Raw genomic sequence first — 23279 nt, 5'->3', positions numbered from 1 at the left:
AAGGTCTAAGACAATACAATAAAATACTAAAGCGGCATCCCTACCTTACACTGTTTATGGCTTAGCTTCTCCCATGGTATAACTAATAAATACCTTTATTTTATTTTTCACAGTTAATATTGAACTAATAATTTTAACTTTTATCTACTTATAAAAGCATATGTGGGTAATAATGATTAATGACTGAAGTTAGCCAAACAAATAGGTGGAGTGGTGGACGGATCAAACAAGTGAAAACGATTTCAAGATAAAAATAGGTTACCTCTTTTTTCTGTCTGTTATTTTTAGAATATTATAACTTTGTGTACGTCTATATCTGTACCCAGGCTGGAGATTTGTGTGACATGAATAAAAAAAATAATAAAAAATTATAACCAATCAGTAATTCATTATCCATTAAAGCTGGTAGTTGTGTGGATTATTGCAAAACATTTGCCACTTTTCTTGTTGATTATACAGGAATCTTTCTTTGTCAGTTTACCGTTTTTGGTATATCTGCCTTACCACTAAGTTATGAAAAATATTTAGACATCTTTTCTTTTTGCTTTTTATTTTATTTCGTGAACTTTTTTAGGCCTGCTAATTTTCTTTTTAATAATGCTATATCTTGTTCCTAATTTACCTTGGCTCCACTTCACTCCTTCAGTACCCTTGAGCAACACATAAATGGAAATTGGCTGTATTGAATTGAAATAATATGTTTTTTTTGGTCATGTGTTGCGTCTAAGATAATATTTGCGTTAGGTGAACAAGTGATTGTGCTTTATGTTAGATCATATATAGTGTTAATTAATCATGATTTTAATAACACGAGCATTAATTTATTCTTTTTGAGTGTGTTTTAACTTTTAATATAAGGGTTCATTACTTGCAAGGGTGTTGTGAATTAGACGGATCTCTGTTGTCTTTTCAGAATGATTAAAAGATGAAAACAAAAAAGGATTAAGAACAAAGAGAACAAATTCAGAGTATTTATGTCCTAATTAATTCACTTCATCAACCGTACCTATCCCACTTTGTTGTTGGGTTGGCCTCTTGGGTCCCTAAATTCATAACAAAAGATCATCTTTGCACTTGGAAATGACATTAGTGCCCTAGGTGTTTAAAAGAAACAAAAAGAAGGTGGTTATGTTCCATATCGTGACATCAAACTTACCTGGCTCGTACAGGTTGGACGCTATATAAAACATGATCAATATTAATTAGTAATTTAAAATAAAATGATCGAACAAGAAATTAAAAGTAATTAATGAAGCTTCATGTTTCTAGCTTTTCCTAAAAACTATACATGAGCGTGCTCTTGGCTCTAGACCAAAAAGAATAATTAGTTTTTCTAAATAGCATAAAATATTATGGTTTCATTGTTTTATTTTGACTATTAAAAAAAATTAAATAATTATTCTCAACTTTTATATGTTCAACTATATATGCCAAGTAAATCAAACAAATATTAGCTAGTAGAAAGACGATCATAGATTGAAACTATTTTCATATATATTGAAATAACTAACAATATATGTAACATGTAATCACTCACATGAGCAAACTACACTGCAAGTAAAAAGTTGATATGCGAATGCCCTATGGAGCCTACATTAACAAAACTGAAACACGAGCGTACAAACGTATATAACTATAGAGGTGAAAATTAGCTAGCTAAAAATATCAATTTGTATTTCAAAGTTATTTTTCTTCCAGGTTTTTATGAAATTTTAAAACATGGGAGACCTTTAAATGTGTCAGAATTTGTATCCATACAATTAACAATGGTTGTTCCCTGTAACTTGAAATCAGTATTAAAAAACATTACAAGTTATTTTATCTAGTTTGAGTCTTTTCACAAACATCATTATCAGACATCTAAATTGTACGAAACACATGTATCAGGAGTGCTTTCTTTCGCACCTCTCTTTCGTGAATAAATTACTTCAACTTTTAGATGTCATGTCAATGTTAGATATGATTTAATTAATACGTACGAAAAGGACCCCGGCACTGTGGACCCAACAATTTTCATAATCATTCATATGAATCAAAACAAGTTGTCTGATAGAAAGATTAAATGATAATACAAATAGAAACACCAACTTAATTTTATAAAAATGCAACATTAAATTAAATGATTTTAAAATATCAATGACATTACCATAAGCCGATACACTTTTGAAATAGGCATTATTAAAAATTAAATGTATATATAAGTAAATATTTAAATAAACGGTAAATAATTAAAACACAAACAAGCTATTCATAAGCCATGATGGAGTAAAAGTTAGTTAATTTATTAATTGAGTGCTGATTGGTTGAATTTAATTTATTTTTCTTTTTAGAATAGTTTATAACTAGTCAGGTTAGTTTAGTAAGTGTATAAATTAAGTATAGAAGAAAAAGGAAATATTAAAAACTAACACAAAATAAATGTAAAGCCCAATATGATGCAAAAGGGCATATTGGTCTATCATATTTTTATATTTTTTGTTTTGATTTTTTTAACTGTAACTTTTATAAACACATCAAACACACAATTAACACTCTTAATAACTTGGTGAGGCGCCACTGCTGCCATCAATCACATGAACTTGAATTTACATCAATGTGACCAATCTATCAATTTCATTTTCGCTCTATGTTTATACCAAAAAATAACAAAAGACAATGTATCTCTAGTAATCTCACAGCACCTGTTTGCCTTCAAATATTTTTTGTTTCTCGCTTTTCAAGTAAACCAGCAAGCGATGAACATGATCCCAAGCAAAGCCTACTTCTCTAAAACCCTCAAACCTACATAATGATTGTCAGTCAATTAAAAATATCTAGTTGCCACCCTTAAACATAGGTCAGTTTAGACCGAATCACATTACATCCTCGTATCCGTTTATTGCTTTTGTGTGCGCGTTAATCCTAACAATCACCTCTATCATTTATAGAGTGAACAAGTTCATTACCTAACAATTAAAAGACGCGTAATTCATTATCCATTAAAAGCTGGTAGTTGTGGATTATTGCAAAATATTTGCCATTTTTCTTGTTGATTATACAAAAATCTTTCTTTGTCAGTTTACCTGTGACATTTGTCAATTTCGGGTTATTTTATACTTGTATTCTTAATGTAAACCCGACCCGTTTTGTATCCCGAACCTTTCGATATTATCAAAATGATGAATTGTATGTTAAATATTTGTTTTATAGTTGTTGGATAAAAAAAAACACCCTTTTCGGTTCTTAAAATTCCCCGAAAATGCTCAAAACGAACTCCAGGGTCTAAAACTACCAAAATGGAGACTTGAAGGACCCATTTGTAGTTTGTGCTTCTTGGGTCTATAACCAACCCATTTCCATGAAACACCCTTTATGAAAGACGCATTCAACTTACCCTATATACACACACACATCTTCTTCATTTGTGCTTGCTCATTTATTCATTTCTCTCTCAAATTCTTGAATTCTAAGGTTGTTCTTCATAAGCTAATCTTTCATTTTAACTAACTTTTCAATACTTAAAGCTTGATGCTACAACATATATATAATATACACTCCTTGTTTACCTTCGGTCTTTCATTTCTCCGGTCTCGGCCGGTTGAAATGTCGGGCTAGTAAGGCAAGGTTACATGGAGGACTTTGTAGTCCTTGTTTATATATTTAACAAATCTAACCATATAACTTGTTATACTTGCTTAACTTCTACATATTTTAGTTTATTGTTCATATTTGTCAAGTTCCATGGTATTGGGTATGTGGTGACTAGCCTCGGTTTCATCCCGAGTTAAGAACCGAACCAAAAACCGAACTTTTGTTTAAAAGCATTATTGTTAACTTTTTGAATGTAAAACTTGAGTATTATTATTTATAAGTTATTTTACAAGTTCCATGGTAATTGGGTATGTGGTAACCATCCTCGGTCTTATTCCGAGTCAAGGAACGAACCAAAAACCGAACTTTTGTTTAAAAGCTTTATTGTTAACTTTTTGAATGTAAAACTTGAGTATTATTATTTATAAGTTATTTTACAAGTTCCATGGTAATTGGGTATGTGGTAACCATCCTCGGTCTTATTCCGAGTCAAGGACCGAACCAAAAACCGAATTAAACCGAGTTCACTAGTTTAAGACACATAAGTGTGTTTTTAGCCACCAAAACTCATATTTTTCTTCAAGATTATATTTTAAATCAATTAGTTTCTAAACATACTTGGCATGTCGGTAACCAACTTGATCTTATAACAAGTTCGAACCGATAAGGTCGTATACTCGCTTAACGAACGTTAAGGTTCTTCACAATAGAACTACATACTTGGTTAAGTCTATTTTGATTTTATTGAGTTATCTCATAACATTTATTATTTTGGGAAGTTAACTGTGAGCTTGGTCAATTATCAAGTCTCGAACCGACAAACCCGAACACTCGTTTAAACCTCGTTTTGGGTATTCTTATAACCAAGGGTTTTGCAATATCGCATTCTAACCCACATTATTACTTAAAATAGGTTGAGTAAAAAAAGAAAAAAACTAATGAATAGAATACCGAGACCCGGTTTCGAGTAAACTTATTTTACAAAACTCGTTTCTTTAATTTCTCAAATATTTACATTTTAAATCCTAAACTTTATTTATTTACTTTATTTGTCATGTATTTTATTTTAAACCCTTCCAAGACTACCTACTAACACAAGACCCGTTTAATATAGGTCTTGCTCGTTAAACCGATCTCTCCAATTATTCACGACACTATCTTTCAAGTTACTTATTAATGTGAGTACTTTTTCATCCCCCGTTTTCCATCTTTCGTTTTGGGGTGGCATTGCATACTTATTCAAATTCAAATGATTTATACTTGAGTCTTAAACCACAACACGTATTGTATATGTTTACTTAAATAAATGCTCGATTTGGTGTTATATGCTTTACATGATTATGTGCAAATTCTTGAATGCTAAGGCGGGTAGCCTCTTGAATGCTAAGGCGGGTAGCCTCATCAAAGTATGATCATACGTTAATTCCGAGTATATATGGTATCCCCATATAGAAAGGTGTCGTCAATGTATTCTTATTGACGATTTCATTATTGTCGTCAATGTATTCTTATTGACGGTTTTATTATCTAAATTGTTGCTATTATTTATTGTTTTCATATACTAGTTGTGGATTTCATACTATATACTTATTGTCCAAAACTATGAAAATTGCTCACCAACCTTCGTGTTGACAAACTCTATTTTATGCAATGTTACAGGTTTGATGTTAGCTTGATTGGATTACTTGAAGAAACTTATTATCTTGGCTTTAGGATATTAGAAAATAAAAGAACAAGTTATTTGTTTATCTATATATTTGGCATTTTGTATGAACAATTGTTGTGTTATTTATGATGATACGGATTTAAATGAGTTGTTTAAATATTGTAACTTTATAGTGTCATGTGCAATGAGCAATTATGTCGCGCCTCAACGTTTCCGCCTTCATTGGTCGGGGTGTGACATTACCGTTTTTGGTATCTGCCTTACCAGACAGTTATGCATTCATAAGGCTTAGCATCCTCCCACATCACTTGGGATCCTCACACACCATTTTTTTTATACGGCTCGTATAGGGCTATACGGTCGTATAGCACCTGAATCATGTCAGTTTGTGTCGGAGCTTGTCGGTCATTGTTTTAGTGTCTCGTATAGCCCTATGCTGGCCGTATAGCGCTATACGGGCGTATAGACAATTTTTTTGACACAATTTTAAATATTAATACGCTAATATGGGTGTATAGACCTATACGGGCGTATAGACAATTTTTTGGACACAATTTTAAATATTAATACGTTAATATCATACATTTTAATGTATTAAGTACACAACATACTTGGCTAAATATGATATTTTAGAATAGAATAAATTGTCTATTAACAGTTACATAACATACTTGGCTAAATAATTTGTAGTTGTACCCCGAAAACATTCGTTTAAGATTATATTATGTTACATTTTATAATAGTCCATACACAATAATCAATTAATGATTAAGCAAACAAGAAAATATTTGGCCAAAACATACTGATATGCATCTGGTCCACATACATAAAAATAAAAGTGCACCCTCAAACATTTGACAAAAGTTTGTCGTATAACCCTATACGACCGTATAGGTTTTATGGTGTGTCAGCTAGCAATACGAGCCATTTAACACCTGTACGGCTCATATAGGTCTATACGGTCGTATATGTTGAAGAAAACTGTTTTTTTGTCCCCCTCGTCAGTCATGCATAGCCTATACGTTTATAAGGCTTGTATAGGCCTATACGGCTGTATAGGCCTATACAAGCCTTATAAACGTATGGGGGGTGGTGTATGAGAATCAAATCCCTATGAAAAATATCTAGACACCTTTTCTTTTTGCTTTTTATTTTTATTTCATGAACTTTTTAGAGGGTTTTTAAAAAATGCTATATATTGTTCCAAATTTATTACATCGGCTCCACTTCACTCCTTCAGCACCCTTAGTTACTTGGGCAAACATAAATTTTAATATAAGGGCTCATTATTAGGCTGGTGGGGGTCGTCCGTTATAGCGTGGTCATCACGCGTGATGGTCACGGGAACACCGTCGCCGGTCCTCCCATCACGCGTGATGGGGGGCCGGCCGTGATGGCCATCACGAACTCAATTCCGACCGTTGGAGCATGTGACCGTTGAGAGGAGATAAAAAAAAACTTAATTAACCTATATAAATATAATCAAATCCATCTTCAAATCCAACTCAAATCTAACTCAAATCATCTACTACAAACAACATTCTAACATCACACACATGGAGGGTTCAAAGAAATGTGGCTCGGGTTCAAAGAAAACCCAATCCCGACCAAAGGTTCGACAAAATCTTGGCGAGCCGGCGAGATTCCGATTACAAGATGAACCCGACACAACCCAACCATTCCAACAACAACCTTTTCAACCACAACCGTTCCAAAACCAACCATTTCAATCTCAAACATTTAATTCACCGTTTTCATCGATACCGTATCAAAACCAACCGTTTATTCCACATTTTTCTAGCCAAATATTTCAAAACAATCCTTTTGAAACGTTTCAATCTCAACTGTCACAAACGCCTGTCGATCCTTTAGAGGATAACAATGTTATACATCAATTTGCACGTGCTTTTCGTGATGAAGACGACGATGTGGATGAAGATGAACCCGCGGAGGAGGATGCCATCGTCCGCAATGAAAGCAACTAGCTCTTGCTTCAAAATTAAAACGTGACGAGGCGTATATCAACCATTTGAATGAAAACCAAAAAAACGCCGATTTAACATTCATCGTACAACCGCACGAACATCTTAACGAACCCTTTAGATCGATCCTACTTCAACGCAAACGCGAGCTATGCGAGAAGTGGGTTGGGAAGCGCCGTAGGTTTTTTTTGGTCGGTTTTTTTAATTTATTTATCTTTGTAATACTTATTTAATCTTGTTTTATTTTTTATTTAATTTAACCTTGTTTTAGTATTTATTATAAAAAAAATAAAAAAATAAAAAAAAAATTCCATCACACCACCACCCCCACCAAAATTTCATCACTAGTGATGGAAAGTGGTGAGGTGAGGTGGCATATCGTGATTGGTAGTTGCAAGTTATGGTTTTTAAACCACCCCAACCCCCTTAGCAACTGTGTTGTGAATAAATTGTTATTGAATTAGCATGGATTTCTATTGTCTTTTCGGAATGATTACAAGATGAAAACAAAAAATGATTAAGAGAAGGGAGAACAGACTCAGAGTATATTCATCTATGTCATACTTCACTTCATCAACATTGTTTTTATCTATCAACCATATCGTGACATCAAACTTACTCGGCTCTTACAGGTTGGACACAATATAAAAAATAAAATAAATAATAAATAATACTAGGAACTAATCTAAAAATTTCCAGGATGTTGTTTAATCGATCCAAAATAGAAAAAAGAATCTTAATAAAAAGCGTTTAATTCACTTGCATTTACCGCACACATCATGTTATAAGACCACTACAAAGTACAAACACATGTACCTTTCTAACAAAAAATACGTCCAAACTCCAAAGTCAAGTTGTTGCCTTTTATGATTAATATCAAAACTAGTACCGAAATACGAAATTCTTCTATCCCAATTTTTATAGACGTAACGTAGATAGATATAACTATAGTATTTTAGTTTTTGTCTTTATAAATTATTTAATCAATGTTAATAAGTAATTTAAAAAAAAATGATCAAACAAGAAATAGAAAGTAATTAATGAAGCTTTATGTTTCTAGTTTTGTCTGAAAACTATACATTAGCGTGCTCAAATTGGCTTTGGACCAAAAAGAGTAATTAGTTTTTCTAAATAGCATAAAATAGTATATTTTTTCATTTTTATTTTGACTATTAAAAGAATTTAAATTATTATTCTCAACTTTTATATGTTCAACCATATATGTCAAGTAAATCTTTTTTCATTTAAGTAAATTTATATACATACATCTATATATATGATTGTTTATTGGATTACATTGAAACAGAAGGCAAACGGGCAACAAGCTGCGCCGCTACTCCTTTTTGAATCGCAAAACCCAATCTTTTAAAAGCTATATTTGCTGATTTTGGAGTCATAACGTTACTATGCATGACCCGCTGAACACGGGTAAGTAGCTCCACAGCTTCAGACGCGAGGAAACCAAAAGTGTCAAAAGCAAAAGGAATAAATACATGTTGGTTGTCAAGACACGCCTTTTCATGTTTTGCCACCTTACCTGAGGCAGCTTTTAATGCGGCTTGACCGACCGCGAAACCACTACTCCCTAAGCCCACCAAAGGAGAAACCCCTGTTAAATCCACACACACTTGTTTCCCTCCTATCCATCTAAACACCAAAATGTCAGCCGGTCGAAGAGATGATCTTCCCTCCGACAGGTCAGTCAGGAAATTCACAGGTGCTTCTTTCTTAACAGAAATTCCAGCTCGCCTGAATATATCAAAGAGCACATCCCTAACCAGATCGTGTCGGTACTTGAACCCCGGGAGCTCTTTATAGTGCACCGCGTATTCCCCATATGAGTCTAAACACGCTTTACGACAAACAGGACATATCTCATCAACCGGAAATAGAGGAATCATAAGGCGATACTTAAGGATACTACGATACTCCACTGGAGACATATGCTGGCCTAACCCATCTATAGGGATAGCAAGAAGAAAATCTTGAGCATGTGGTGCTTGTAGACACTCAAAAATGGCTTTTTGTCTGCTTGTCATGTTAAAGTGTGACTCCATGTCGTGAACAATTTTACTAAAGAGAGTGCTCGCCAATGCATGCTGGGCTTTAGAGGGGGCGGTCTCTTTGTTAGAGAAACTGTTAAAATCGAAGCTTGGAATCATATCACGAAGACAAGCCAGAGCACAAGAATAATCAGAATCCATCCCACATATACCACTGTCTTGCAAAATGTGATCCCGAAGCACCCACGATTGGGCTCTCAAGGCCACAAACGTATAAGAGGAAGCCTCTACTGCCGAATACAACCCCAAACCCCCATTCTTAATGGGTAAGGAAGCAAGTCGCCATTGGAGGTCTCCAAAGAAAGGACCTTCACAAACTACAATGTCCTCGATCGCCTCACGCAATCCCTTGTCAAAAAACACCGCTGCCTCCATCATGTGTACAGGTTGGCATGTTCTCAAACCGAAGAAAAGTTTAGCAATACCCATACATGATCGAAGCAAAAGTAACTCACTCTGCGGGTCACCAAGTTTTGGGAGAAGACGCATCAAATCAACAGCATTAGTAGCTCTCTTCTTTGTCAAACCCTTAATAAACTCGGTGTCTTTACTAACAGCTCCCCCAGAAGCTTCACCCCTAATAATGGTTTTCCGATGTCAGCAGGGAATAAACCATCACGAGACTTCGTACCATCACAAAGTTGATATGCGAATACTAGTAGAAGGATGATCATAGATTGAAACTATTATCATACATATTGAAATAACTCCATGAGCAAACTATACTGCTAGTAAAAAGTTGATATGCGAATACCCTATAGAGCCTACATTAACAAAGCAGAAAGATGAGTGAACAAACATAGATAGTTATATAGATAAAAATAGGTAACTAAAATATCAATATGTATTTCAAAGTTATTTTTCTTCCAAGTTTTTCTGGAATTTTTTAATATGAGAGACCTTTAAATGTGTCGAAATTTGTATCCGTACAATTAACAATGGTTGTTCCTTGTAACTTGGAATCCATATAAAAAATATTACATGTTATTTTCATCTAGTTCAAGTCTTTTCAAAAATATCATTATCAGACATCTAAATTGTACGAAACACAGGTATCAGGAGTGCTTTCTTTCACATCTCTTTTTCATGAATAAAAACTTCAACTTTTAGATGTCATGTCAATGTTAGACATGATTTAATTAATGTGTACGAAAAGGAACCCGGCCTTGTGGACCCAACAATTTTCATAATCACTCATGTCAGTCGAAACAAGTTGTCTGGTAGAAAAATTAAATGGTAATACAAAGAGACACACCAACATAACTTTATAACAACACAACATTAAATTAAATGATTTTATAATATCAATGACATTACTATAAGCCTCTATACTTTTGAAATAGGCATAATTAAAAATTAAATGTATATATAAGTAAATATTTAAATAAACGGTAAATAGTTAAAACACAAACAAGCTATACATAAGCCATGATGGAGTAAACATAAATATATTGAGTTTAGTTAATTTGGTACATTGACTGCTGATTGGTTGAATTTAATTTATTTATCTTTTTTTATTATTTTATAACTGGTCAAGTTAGTTTAGTAATGCATAAATTAAGTATAGAAGAGAAAAGAAATACAAAATAAATATAAAGTCCTGTATGATGCAAAAGGGCGTACCGGTCTATCATCTTTTACATTTTTTGTTTTGATTTTTTTAACTACACACACAGCTAACGCTCTCAATAAAATAATCTGGTGAGGGGGCCATCAATCACATTAACTTGAATTTACAATCTATTAATTTCATCTTCATTCTATGTTTACACCAAAAAATAACAAAAGAGAATATGGGGTGTTTGGGATTCTTTATTTTAACTTTTCATAACTTTTCATTAAGTTAATAAGTTAATAAACAATCCCAAACATCCCCTACATCTCTAGTAATCTCTCTTCACCTGTTTGCCTTCAAATATTTTTCCGTTTCCTACTTTTCAAATAATCCCACAAGCAAAAGAACCCCCAAACCTACCTCACTCACTCACTCACTCACTCACTCACCAACAAGTTACACCAAAGAGAAATGAAGTCGGCAGCCACTTAGTGGGAGTTCGGTTCGATTCCTTTTCTTAATAATGTACGATAATCATTTTCTAAACAGAAATAGTAACATTGTTACCAACTAAAAAAATCTACAATTTATTAAATGGATGGAGCAAGCACCTTTCATTTTGTAAAAGTTAATACTTTTAGAAGCATATAAATTACCTGTTAAAAAATAATCTAGAGAGTTTTCATTTATACACTTTAATGAAAATGATGAATTTAAATGACCCAAAATAGCCCATTTATTGTTGATTATTTTAAAAAATTTGTACATTGCGAGAAGATATTAATCATGAGGGAGCAGTCCAAACTCTTAAAAATACGTAAGAAGCACACCAAATATGGGAAAATGTTAATGAAAATGGCCAACTTTTTTGAAAATAGTGAGGGAGCCGTCCTTATTATTTCTTAACTTTTCTTCTCAAAAGTAGGGATGAGCTCGGTACCGTACCCGTACCGGTACCGAAAATCCCGATCCCGAAAATCGTAAATTTTTGGTACCGGTACCGAAATGTTCGGTTCGGTACCGGGACGGTACCGGTATTTAAGGTAAAATTCGGGAAATACCGGTACCTTACCGTGAAGAACTGAATTGGTAACACGAATTGTTGGCAAACACCCAAACGATTATTGTATTAAGAAACTTACTCAAAACTTAATTACAATAATGAAAACCCTACATGGTTTATATAGACCAAACCTAGACACGTTTGAGTCTAATTAGGATTCCTAAACAATAGGTAAATTAATTAAAATAAACCTAACAACCTAAACCAACATGTATTAGGAAGTATTAGGATCCATATATAACTTGTGCCTTGCTCGCCAAGTTACTCGCCTTGCACTCCAAGGCTTTGATTAGAAATTGTCAACATTCACCCCCCCCCCCAAATTTCTGAGTTGTATAGGGTAGGTCTTCCAATTTCAGCAGGTCCCGCATCTCCTTGAACTTAATTCACGCGAGAGCTTTGGTCAAAATATCGGCACATTTCTTAACACCACTAACCAGTACCGTACCAGTCCCGAAAACTCAAAACCTTGGTACCGATTCGGTACCGACGGTACCAAATCAGTACCGGTACCAATCGGTACCATACCGATTTTTGCTCATCCCTACTCAAAAGACAGTCTCCCAAAACTGTTTTTTTTATGTTTCCTACCTGGGCCGTACATATTTTCAAATTCTAGGAAAATGTGCTTTTTAAATTTCGTCTTTGGATACGCATTTCAGAAACATTTGTTCTTAGGGGACGAGATTCTTATATTTCTTCTTATAAGTTGGATTTATTCAAATTCCGTCCACTTCGGCAATATTTATTTAAATTTCGTCCACTACGACAAGATTTAACTATAATCCGTCTACCCCGGCAAGATTTTCTTTTCTTCAAAATCATCATCTTCTTCTTCCTCCGACAAGATTTTACGTATAGGTGTTTGCGGTCTGGTTTCGAAATGTTTGGTCTATTTAAAAGATTGAGTTGCTAGATTGTGGTTGCAATGGCGAAAATCATTGAAATGCTTAGACAGAGCTTACCTTTAATTCTAGTTATCTTTCTGCAACTCGGATTTTCCGGCATGGATATTATTTCAAAGGTTGCCTTAAACGATGGAATGAATTCTTATGTCTTTGTCGTGTACCGGCATGCTGTGGCTGCGATTGTGATGGCACCGTTTGCCATCCTTCTATACCGGTCTCTCTCTCTCATATCTGAATTTTTTGTTGATTTAGTTTTGGTCAATAATTCATGTACGTAATTGTTGTAACTGGGAAAGGATCCCGGCAATGACCTGTGGTATCTTTGTTAAGATGGTTTTCCTTGGTTTGGTTTGTTGGAGTAAGTACTTAACATTTTCTTTTCTTAATAGCGAGCAATTATGTTGATCAGACAGGGGATTTGATATATGTGTTTTATTTGTTTCACATACCAGTTATAAGCCAGAATTTGTATGCTCTCGGAATGAAAGCTACAACAGCAACCTTCGTCGTTTCAATGGGAAATGTTCTCCCTGCTTATAACAGCGTCATAGCAGGGAGAGCATTTCCCATCGAAACTGCGAAGGTTGCTGCTGTAGCTTTCATGCCAAGAACATATAAATTATGGTTTATAACTGGCTACGAAACAAATAAAGCGCATATATCAAATTCCCTGTCTGATCAACATAATTGCTTGCTATTAAGAAAAGAAAATGTTAATAGCTTACTCCAGCAAACCAAACCAAGGAACATCATCTTAACAAAGACACCAAGGGTCATTGCTGGGATCCTTTCCCTGCTACAACAATTACGTACATGAATTATTGACCAAAACTAAATCAACAAAAAATTCAGATATGAGAGAGACCGGTATAGAAGGATGGCAAACGGTGCCATCACAATCACAGCCACAGCATGCCAGTACACGGCAAAGACATAAGAATTCATTCCATCGTTTAAGGCAACTTTTGAAATAATATCCATGCCGGAAAATCCGAGTTGCAGAAAGATAACTAGAATAAAAGGTAAGCTCTGTCTAAACGTTTTAGTGATTTTCGCCATTGGAACCACAACTCAATTCTTTTAAATAAATTGGCAACTCAAATGGCACCGTTTGTACAGTCACATATTATAACCGCGATTATTGGTTCGGGTGTACTGTCACTGTCTTGGAGCACGGCTAAACTCGGTTGGATCGGAGGACCAATTGCGATGTTTAGTTTTGCATTTGTAGCATATGTTTCCTCATCGTCTCTTTTATCAGATTGTTACAGGTCTCCGGATCCTGTTACTGGAACTAGAAACAGATGCTGTTCGAGTTATCCTAGGTATGCAAATTTTATTTTCTTTAAATTATATGTACAAATTTATTATGCTAACACTAAAATAACTGTACGTTATTACTATACATTTTTTATAGTTGCTCTAGTTATTTGTATGTTTAGTAAGTTAATTTCTTTTGTATCAGATCCCACCACTATGTTTGTGAGTACTGGATGATGGTGTGTTCTGGCAGGCGAAAAACAACCATGAGTATGCGGTATTGTTCAGTATGTGATTTTTTTATGGAACTGCGGTTGCTTATGTGGTAACAACTGCGACTTGTATGGGGTAGTTAGTTATTAAGGATCTCATGATGCATGGATGGTTGTTTTAATTAAGGTTGATAATTAATCCTAATATATGCAGGGCAATTCACAAGGCCAATTGTTACCATAAACAAGGACGAGGTGCCGCCTGTGATGAGTTTGGTGGCCACTTTTATATGTTGTTATTTGGACTAGTACAAATTTTAATGTCACGTATACCGGATTTCCATAGCATGGTTTTGGTGTCGGCTGTTGCAGCCATAATGGTGTTTTGTTACTCTTCTATTGGTTTTGGGCTTGGCATCGCTCAAGTAACCGGTACAAATTAACCTCTTAATACTAATTCTATCATCACTCGGGTTTAGTGTACCGAAATTGTGTGATATATCAGATGCTAATATTAGGTTATTTGAAACTGCAGAAAATGGAAAGATCGCTGGGAATGTTACGGGAGTCCCGGCTGTTAGTGTTACTGATAGATTATTGCAAACTTTTCAAGCACTTGGAGACATAGCATTTGCATATCCCTATGCTCTTATTCTTTTAGAAATTCAGGTTATTATTAATTAATTCGCCATTGGTTAAGTTTATACAAAGTCAGTTACTTACATGTTAATTGTGTTATAAGATAATGTTTTGGTGTATTAAAGGATACTGTGAAGTCACCACCAGCAGAAAACAAGGTTACAAAACGCGCTTCAGCAATCGCGATTCTTGTGATAGGTTTTTTCTACCTTGGATGTGGATGTTTAAGGTATGCTGCATACACCAGGAAACCTCTTGATGGGATTCGGGTTTTATGAACCTTATTGGCTCGTCGGCTTTGCTAACGCCTGCATTATAATACATCTTCTGGGAGGATATCAAGTAAACCTTCATTTCTTCACATAAACAAAACAAGTCACATTTCACTTTAGGTCAATGTAGGGGTATGGTACTAAACCCGGTTTTACGACCCTAAATTTATTATGTTTGGCTTATTTTATTATATGGACTAATACAATGTTATTGGGCTGAGGGGGTTTTGTGGAGGTAACCCTAACTGGGCTAGGCCCATTAGAGTACCATGATGGTGGCCATGAGGCTCCCTATATAAGGAGGTCTCCACCTCCTTATTAGGGGTTGGTCATTCTCAATAAGAGCCACCACCATATTTTTGTGTCTGTGAACAAGAGATCCTGGAGATTTCTTAGCGGTCACCTCCACACCCCCAAAAAGTCATTGCAGATCCCAACCAGCTGGAGAAGAAGATCAAGACGTGGTTCGTTCATCTTGAAATCCGTGGAAACATCGTCATGGATCAGGTCAGATTCATCTCGTGCTTCGACATTGGCGCCATCCGTGGGACGGCAATGAACCACGCTTCGCTTCTCGTCTCGGCCCTCCGATCTGTTCATCAATATCTCGGGTCTACGGTTTCTTCTTTCAGATATATTCTATGGAAATCTAAAAATCCGTAGATCTAAAAAATACACCGGGCATTCACCGTTGAAGTGTACTGTTACACCACTAATAATGTCGTTTGTGTGAGGAAGTTTGTCATGAATCGAGTACAATGTGCTAGAAATTGATGAATTTCCAAACTGTTTAGAAATTAGATCACAACTGTCGATGATTGTCCCATGTTAGATATAATTTGTCCAAAAATATATCTTCTTTTAATGCAATTAATTAATAAAATAAGACCCAATCATACAAGCAACAGAGATCTCAGCTTATATCGTTTTTTGTTTGGTGTTTGAAATATACAAGACAAAGGGAAATAGATCTTTGAAAGAGGAATAGGTTTAGTTGTATATCCCACATCGGTCCAAGGTGGAAAACACCAGTGCTTTATATAGACCACAAGGAAAGAAACAGGCACGACCTTACTTGAACAGGATCTGTTCTATAGGCTTGTACCTCTGTATTCTTGATTTCTAGGAAGACAGAAACCTATGTTTGGTTGATGAGCCAGAACCGTGTGACCAGAGCGTGATTAATGGAGCTTCATGGCTCAGTAGAGGATCGTTGTCGGCCCATCTGATGGGTTGTGGCATGGTCTCATGGTTGTCTGACAGACAAATTCTTTTTTTTTTTATGAAATGTCCATAATTTAAATGTTGTTTTGTGTATCAAAAGATTAATGCTTTTGCAAAACTCATATGGAAAGAAAATGTGCGCAACCTATACCAAATGAAGAAATGGGCACTATTTTTGTTTTTTCCCACAATTATGCTAATAAAGATGTCATTTCGTATATCAAAAGATTAATGCTTTTGCAGAACTCATGGGGAAAGAAAACGTACGCAACTTATACCAAATGATGAAATGGGCACTATTTTTGTTTTTTCCCACAATTATGTTATGAATGAAGTTACATGTAAAATATAAGATGCATAGTTTGTGTTGGATAAAATGCCCAAAACGAGATTAGCCTTTCATTAAACCGAATTAGTATGCTTCACTGACAGACAATTCAATCTATATTTTTGTTAGTTTTATGCTAAACGCGAGAAGAACAAACAAGGTGATTTTATTTTTATTCGGGCACGTACTAAGAATCTTCCAATTGAGCACATGATAGATAGTAACTACGAGAGTCTCACAACTTGTCACTTGTAATTCCTTAAGTAGATTTTTGAATCTATTTATTCACTTTTATTTCAATTGATTACTTCAAAGTCTTTCCAAACGATTTCAAAGCTCGAATTTTGTTTCTAGTTGATTGTTTCAAAGGTCGGCTTCGGGGTTCAAGATCACAAATTATGAAGAAAAAACAAAGATTTTTTAAGCAAAAGAACAAAGGTCAATAACTCTAGAAAAAAAATCGAGCTGGGTTTCTAGGGTCTATGTTAATAAACATAGAACGATTCCGGAACGCATGAGGTTGATGTTAAACACACGGCCATGTTTTTCGAAAACGAGACATTGTCGGGCTTTCGAATGATCATATATATTTTTATTTTGTGTTTTCTACGTAGTAATGATCATATATATTTTTTATTATAATATTATAAAAAATGATTCCTGACACGACCCGAACAAAGACCGACCCGGAAGTTTTAATATCTGGTAGTGAGAGATTTGAACACCGGAAAAAAGGGAAGTAAAATCTTGAGTCAATGAAAAGAGGCCATTATCCAATATGGTTGGGTCATTTTGTATGGTAAACTTGTGCTGTCACTCGAGGGAAGGGGTAAAACAAAACCTTCATTTCATCCATCGATCGCTAGTTGGAACCCTAACAATTGATCTTCTTCATCATATAATATTCAAATTCAAATGGATTGCTGTGCTTTGAATATATCACCATCCTTATTATTATCTCTTCCGATTCTGTCTTCCAATTATCATCTTCGGAAGTCGATCTGTTTCGGTGACACAACACGCCTGGCCTGAAGATCCAAGCATCTGGTGCTTCAGACAATGCTTCGCAGCTTGTTGGTATTCTTTTCTTATATTATAAATAAATTGCATCCATTCTAATTTATTACTACTTGTTCATTCTTCTCCTTATTATTATTGAATAACTAGAACCAAATGTCAAGTGCTCGAGAAACTTAGTAATTGATAGGTGTGAAATGAAAATTATCAGGCCTTTTTATTTTGTTTCTGGCCTCTACTCTACATACTATTTCTTTTCTACTGAGTAATTGATTGTTCTGACTTTAATCATAATAATCAGAGTTTCAACACACAAATCCATTTTGTATATGTATGTGCCATTGTATATTATGGATGGCATGTAATTTCCATGTACACCTGTAAACGAACCGAACGAAATGTTTGTTCGTTTAACTTTAACTGAACAAACGCAAACAGTTAAAAGAACATGGTTGTATTGTTCTTGTTCATTTGTTAACAAAATGAAACTGTTCGTGTCCGTTTCATTAATGGAGTAAACAAACAGTTCATGAACATAATTAACAAACATAGATGAACGAGTATAACAAACATGGATGTAGTGATGAACAAATATAACAAAACATAGTTTGTTTATTAAATAAACGGTTCGGACTTCCCACCGAACAGTTCATTGAACAGATGTTTCGTTTACTGGCCTATTTCCATGAATTCAATTTTTAAGGATATATTATTGAGAAAGAAAAAATAGCTGATAATATTTTGAATTTTGCAGTCTTCATCGAATGCGGTAGGTGATATGCACAGAAAATTAAGCAGTCTTGAGTCGCTTTTTTGCTATGATAAATCTGTGCCTGAGGAAATCATTGAGAAGCCTGTTGGATTATCTTTAAGTGAAAAGAATGTTGGCAATAAAGCACGGTGTACTTGTTGTGAAGCTAAGGGTGCTATCCTTTGTGCCACTTGTTCTGGATCTGGATTGTATGTTGACTCTATATTGGAAAGTCAAGGTATCATAGTCAAAGTCCGATGCCTAGGTAAATCTCTATCTTTAGTTTTTACTTTTTACCACACCGTTGATTACATTGAAAAATATGTGTTGATGCTAAATGCTATATGAACTTAAAAACAACGGGGTTTGCATATCATCGATGCATGGTACAGGCTTGGTAAAAAAAGGTCAAACCTATAGCTAACCTCATCTGGCCGTTAACCTCTGCAGGCAATATGACAATACATGTATGGACTTGTTCAAATTTAATAACAATATGTTTGAACTGACTAATAAAAGAGTAGAGAATATATAATTGAAGCCTTAGAATTGCATGCAGCGAATGAGTTTGAACTACCCAACGTCTTCTATTTTTTGTAGTTATTTAGAGTTGATTACACAGATAGCCCCCATTAACATATTTAAGGGAAGTTGGTTTTAGACCCCCACATATGTTGCAATATGATGACCACCTGACTCAAAGTCGCAAACATTCAATTTTTTAAACTTAGATATCAAAGGTGTGTCTGGCCACATGGCCAAAAAAACCTAGCATGATCATTTGTTGGGTGAAAAATATGTTGTATTTACAGGCCTTTTGGTTTCAGGTTGTGGCGGAAGTGGCAATATTATGTGTTCAGAATGCGGTGGGCGTGGGTATCAAGGTGCTGCCTAAAACAACCACTTGGTCTGTTTTGTGTAAAAGATGAGACAATGTCCTGCAACTTTGTTTTTTTGGTATTGATATTATTCAACGCTTTATTTTTGATGTATGATGACAAACAAGTATGTAATGTATTTGAGTTGCCCAACTCATATAATTCTGTCTCTTAAATTAGTGATTCCATATTTGGTTTGCCAAAAAATTTCCTGAATGACAACCAGATTAAGCCTTGTTCTCTCGGTCCAGTTTGGGCAACCTTAGTAATGAATATAAACATTACTTTGTGTGTGGTTCACGCAAGGCGCGCTTAATTAAGAACCATTAGTAGCTATGCTTTTGCCATGGCCAAATGACATTGTTTAATATGAAGTTCTTCCAACCTTATTGTGGATATGTAGGTGGATAAAGGTCTATGCATAAATATATGTATTACACTCGTGTTCTTTGTTCTAGTTTTGAAACGGTATCCCCGAATCCATCACTTACGCAACTTCTCTTTCTTGTCTACTAAAACTAGCGGTGTGTTTGGTTCACTAAATTTTTTGGAATAAGTTAGAAATTTGTCAAAATGATTTGAAACTTGGAGGAAATGAAATATATCTTGAATTTATAATGAATTTGCATCTAGGTTCTTAATCTATGGTCAATAATGATTGTGTTGGTCAACATTTTTCTATTATTATTATTATTATTATTAAAGTCATGATGAAGAAGGCGAGTGAGAGCAGTTGGTTTAGATCCGACCCGTTTGGGAAAATGAATGCGGGATGGATGTTTCTGGGAAGAAGACGTGCTGCAGACGTAACGTAAAGTAGATGTATACATACACTTAGGGTTCCTTAGGGTAGAGAGAGAGAGAGAGAAGAAAGGGGTTTTAATTTTTTTCTTTCTCTCTTCACATCTCATCTGATTAGGGTTTCATCGATCTGCTTCAAGGTACAGGTAACATTAACATCCTTTCTTTCTTGATTAATTCATCATCAGTTAGTTAGTCATAAGTAATACCTAATTAATTATTCATTCATAGAAGTTTAGGGGAGTTTGGATTCGCGATAGTTTCCCATACCATACCATCACTCTAATTGACTTCTCAGTTTCGACCTCAAATGTCAAGTTAGAATAATTATTCAGATTGACACCTCATCTCATGTTTAATTACATCAATGTTAGGTCCTTATTTTACTTTTCATATATTATTTCAACAGCCTTCAGAAGTATTAATAATGAGGAGAAGACTTCATCATGTGGGGGATGCTGATGCTAAAAACAACCACCACCATTTCGTAGCTGCTGCTGCTGCTGCAGATTTAGATGACCTAAAGGAACCTTTACTAGGCACAAGTCATGACTACAAACCTAACCACTTGCAGGTTTTTTTTCATTTTCATTCTCATTACAAGTGGATCATTTATTCTTATCAGAAGAATGAAATAAACAAGTATATATAATCAGTATCTTTGTATCCCAGGTACAAAAGCTTGAAGATATTTTGTATGATGAAAAAAGGAAAGAACGCCTCCACTGGACGTTTCTATTCTCTAACATCATTTCTGAATGGGCTCAATGGTTAGGTATTATTAATCACTTCAATTTTCTAACAAAACAAAAGGACGGGCGTTTTGCATTTCCAAAATTCTATTTTTTTTTATAAAACCATGTGTTTCTGGTGCATATCTTTGCAATATCTATTGCTAGTTTCTGAGCAATGTATTCTTTGTAGCAAGAGTTGTGCTTGGATCCGGATCATTTCTTGCACGGGTGTTGGCTTTGCCTTCAACCATAGGAAGTGGACCCACAAAGAAGTTTCTTCCACCATCACTCACTCCATTACAGGTATAGTCAATGGCATTGAATATGTTGACTTCGACGTAAGATAATGTAAACATGAAACATATTATCTTATCAAACAAAGCTAGTAATGGGTTCATTTGAGCATATTTCAATTTGAATCATAGAACTACATCTATAATTTATTAAGCGCTTTGTATGTATTATTAATTTTTATATTTTACTTTCTTTTCTGGGCAGGAATCAAGACTCAGAAGTCTGCAGAAAAGATTGGAGGTCCCTTTTGACGGTTCTTGCTTGGAGCATCAAGTAAGTTTCTTTTCTCTTTAATATGTAAGGAAATGTTAATTTTTATATTCTGAAAAATAAATGCCAAAAAGATGCAATTTTTATAACTAAATACAAATCATGACCCGAACCGGCCTATTTATAAGTGAAGATGTTTCCTTTTACTTTGATATGTAAGAAGTTGGTATGTTTGTATAACAAAAAAGTAACGCCATAAAGATGCAATTTTTGTAAATTAAATACAAATCAAAATCTGAATTGGCCTATTTATAAGTAAAGATGTTCCCTTTTTACTTTGAAATGTATGAAATTGGTACATTTTTGTAGGCTTGTAAACGAGAACGGATCATGTTCGTGTTTGTTCGTTTAACATTATCCGAACAAATGATCGGATACGAAATTTTCGCCTTTAATTTTATAAATTCAATATAAGTAGACCCAAACTTTTCGCCTTCAATTTCCATTTTCTCATATCTTTTAGAAATAATTTATTCAATTCGGGTGGCAGGATGCGCTTAGGCAGTTATGGCGGTCAGCTTATCCAAATCGAGAACTCCCGGGACTTAAATCAGAGGCTTGGAAAGATATGGGGTGGCAAGGAAACGATCCTTCAACCGACTTCAGGTAATATATCTAATTATATGTTAAATTTTATTTTGAAATTAGTTATGTTATTAAACATTTGAGAATTATTTGCAGGGGTGGAGGATTCATATCTCTAGAGAATCTTATCTTCTTCGCCCACACATATCCGGTTCGTTACTTGAAAACTATTTTCGATAACTTATGTACAGATTTCATAATTTGAGTATAAGTAGAAGGTTGGAATTTGTAATATAATTGTTATTTTATTGGAAACAGGAAGCTTTTCAAAACCTTCTAAACAAAAAAGAAGGAAATAGAGCCGAATGGGAGTACCCGTTTGCGGTAGCTGGCATTAATATTTCGTTCATGTTGGTGCAAATGTTGGATATTCAGTCAGGTATAAGCTTCTAACTTCAACATACTATTTACTGTATTTTTAAGATTATATAATATATTAATATAATTGGTGAACTAGTAGAAATTTTGATTTGATATAGTCACACGTTTGTTAATGTATTATTAATTTATCTTCAGGATTACCGACATCTTTATCGGGGGTGCGTTTCTTGCAGTTTCTTAGTAATGATGAATCGGCTTTTGATGAGCTTTATTGTGTGGCTTTTAAGCTCATGGATGCTCATTGGCTTGCAAGGCGTGCTTCATATATGGAATTCAATGTAAGCAATTGCGAAGTTGTTAATGTTCATTTTCATCCATTTTTCAAAAAAAATATATGATTAGTGAAGCATTATTATTACAATAAATGACAAAATTTTTAACTAAAATGAGTTAGGTGATTGTATACATAAAAAAATTACACCTAAAGACCTAAGTGCCCCATCCAGGGTTTAGCCAGGGGGAGCGCTGACATCCACTCAAATCTGTAGTTTTCTTTATAAACTTGTAATATATTAGGTCTAAAGACCTAAGTGCCCCATCCAAAAAAATTTTAGTAACCCACTCATAATTTTTTAGTGCCTCAAACTTTTTAAGCCCAAATTTAATTTTATTATAAATAATAACAATTAAGCCCATATTACTTAATTGTTCTAACCACTTTAATTGGAAATTTGGAATGAGTGAGAGACGAACATATTAGGGTGCCGGCGGGTTCACCTGTGACGTCTCGGGTCTAGTTTATTTGTAAATTGTGATTTTGAATTCTTGATTTTATTCTAACATAAAACAAACAGTCATGGTTCATGGTTAATTTATTTCTTTTGTA

The 23279-nt window shown here is 34.5% G+C and overlaps 1 protein-coding gene and 2 pseudogenes across 1 annotated transcript; all 3 read left to right on the top strand.

Moving 5' to 3' along the window:
- Nucleotides 1-12827: 12827 nt before the first annotated feature.
- Nucleotides 12828-19405, top strand: LOC143587896 (putative amino acid permease 7; annotated as a pseudogene).
- On the top strand, nucleotides 16256-16456 carry LOC143587899 (small nucleolar RNA U3; annotated as a pseudogene).
- A 1211-nt stretch (nucleotides 19406-20616) lies between the features above and the next one.
- Nucleotides 20617-22975, top strand: LOC143587895 (uncharacterized). Its single transcript, XM_077069056.1, has 9 exons — nucleotides 20617-20763; nucleotides 20862-20964; nucleotides 21114-21226; nucleotides 21422-21490; nucleotides 21978-22093; nucleotides 22169-22223; nucleotides 22331-22451; nucleotides 22589-22731; nucleotides 22970-22975. Exons 1-9 carry the CDS (start codon nucleotides 20617-20619, stop codon nucleotides 22973-22975), a joined length of 873 nt encoding a protein of 290 aa, XP_076925171.1.
- The last annotated feature ends 304 nt before the right edge of the window (nucleotides 22976-23279 follow it).

Source organism: Bidens hawaiensis, unplaced genomic scaffold (assembly GCF_021521415.1).
Source record: "Bidens hawaiensis isolate Kalapana, Puna unplaced genomic scaffold, B.hawaiensis_p1.1 tig00035914_1, whole genome shotgun sequence".
In the NCBI taxonomy this organism is placed as follows: Eukaryota; Viridiplantae; Streptophyta; class Magnoliopsida; order Asterales; family Asteraceae; genus Bidens; species Bidens hawaiensis.
The sequence above is the reverse complement of the archived record's forward strand: the minus strand, read 5'-3'. Positions and strand labels throughout refer to the sequence as shown.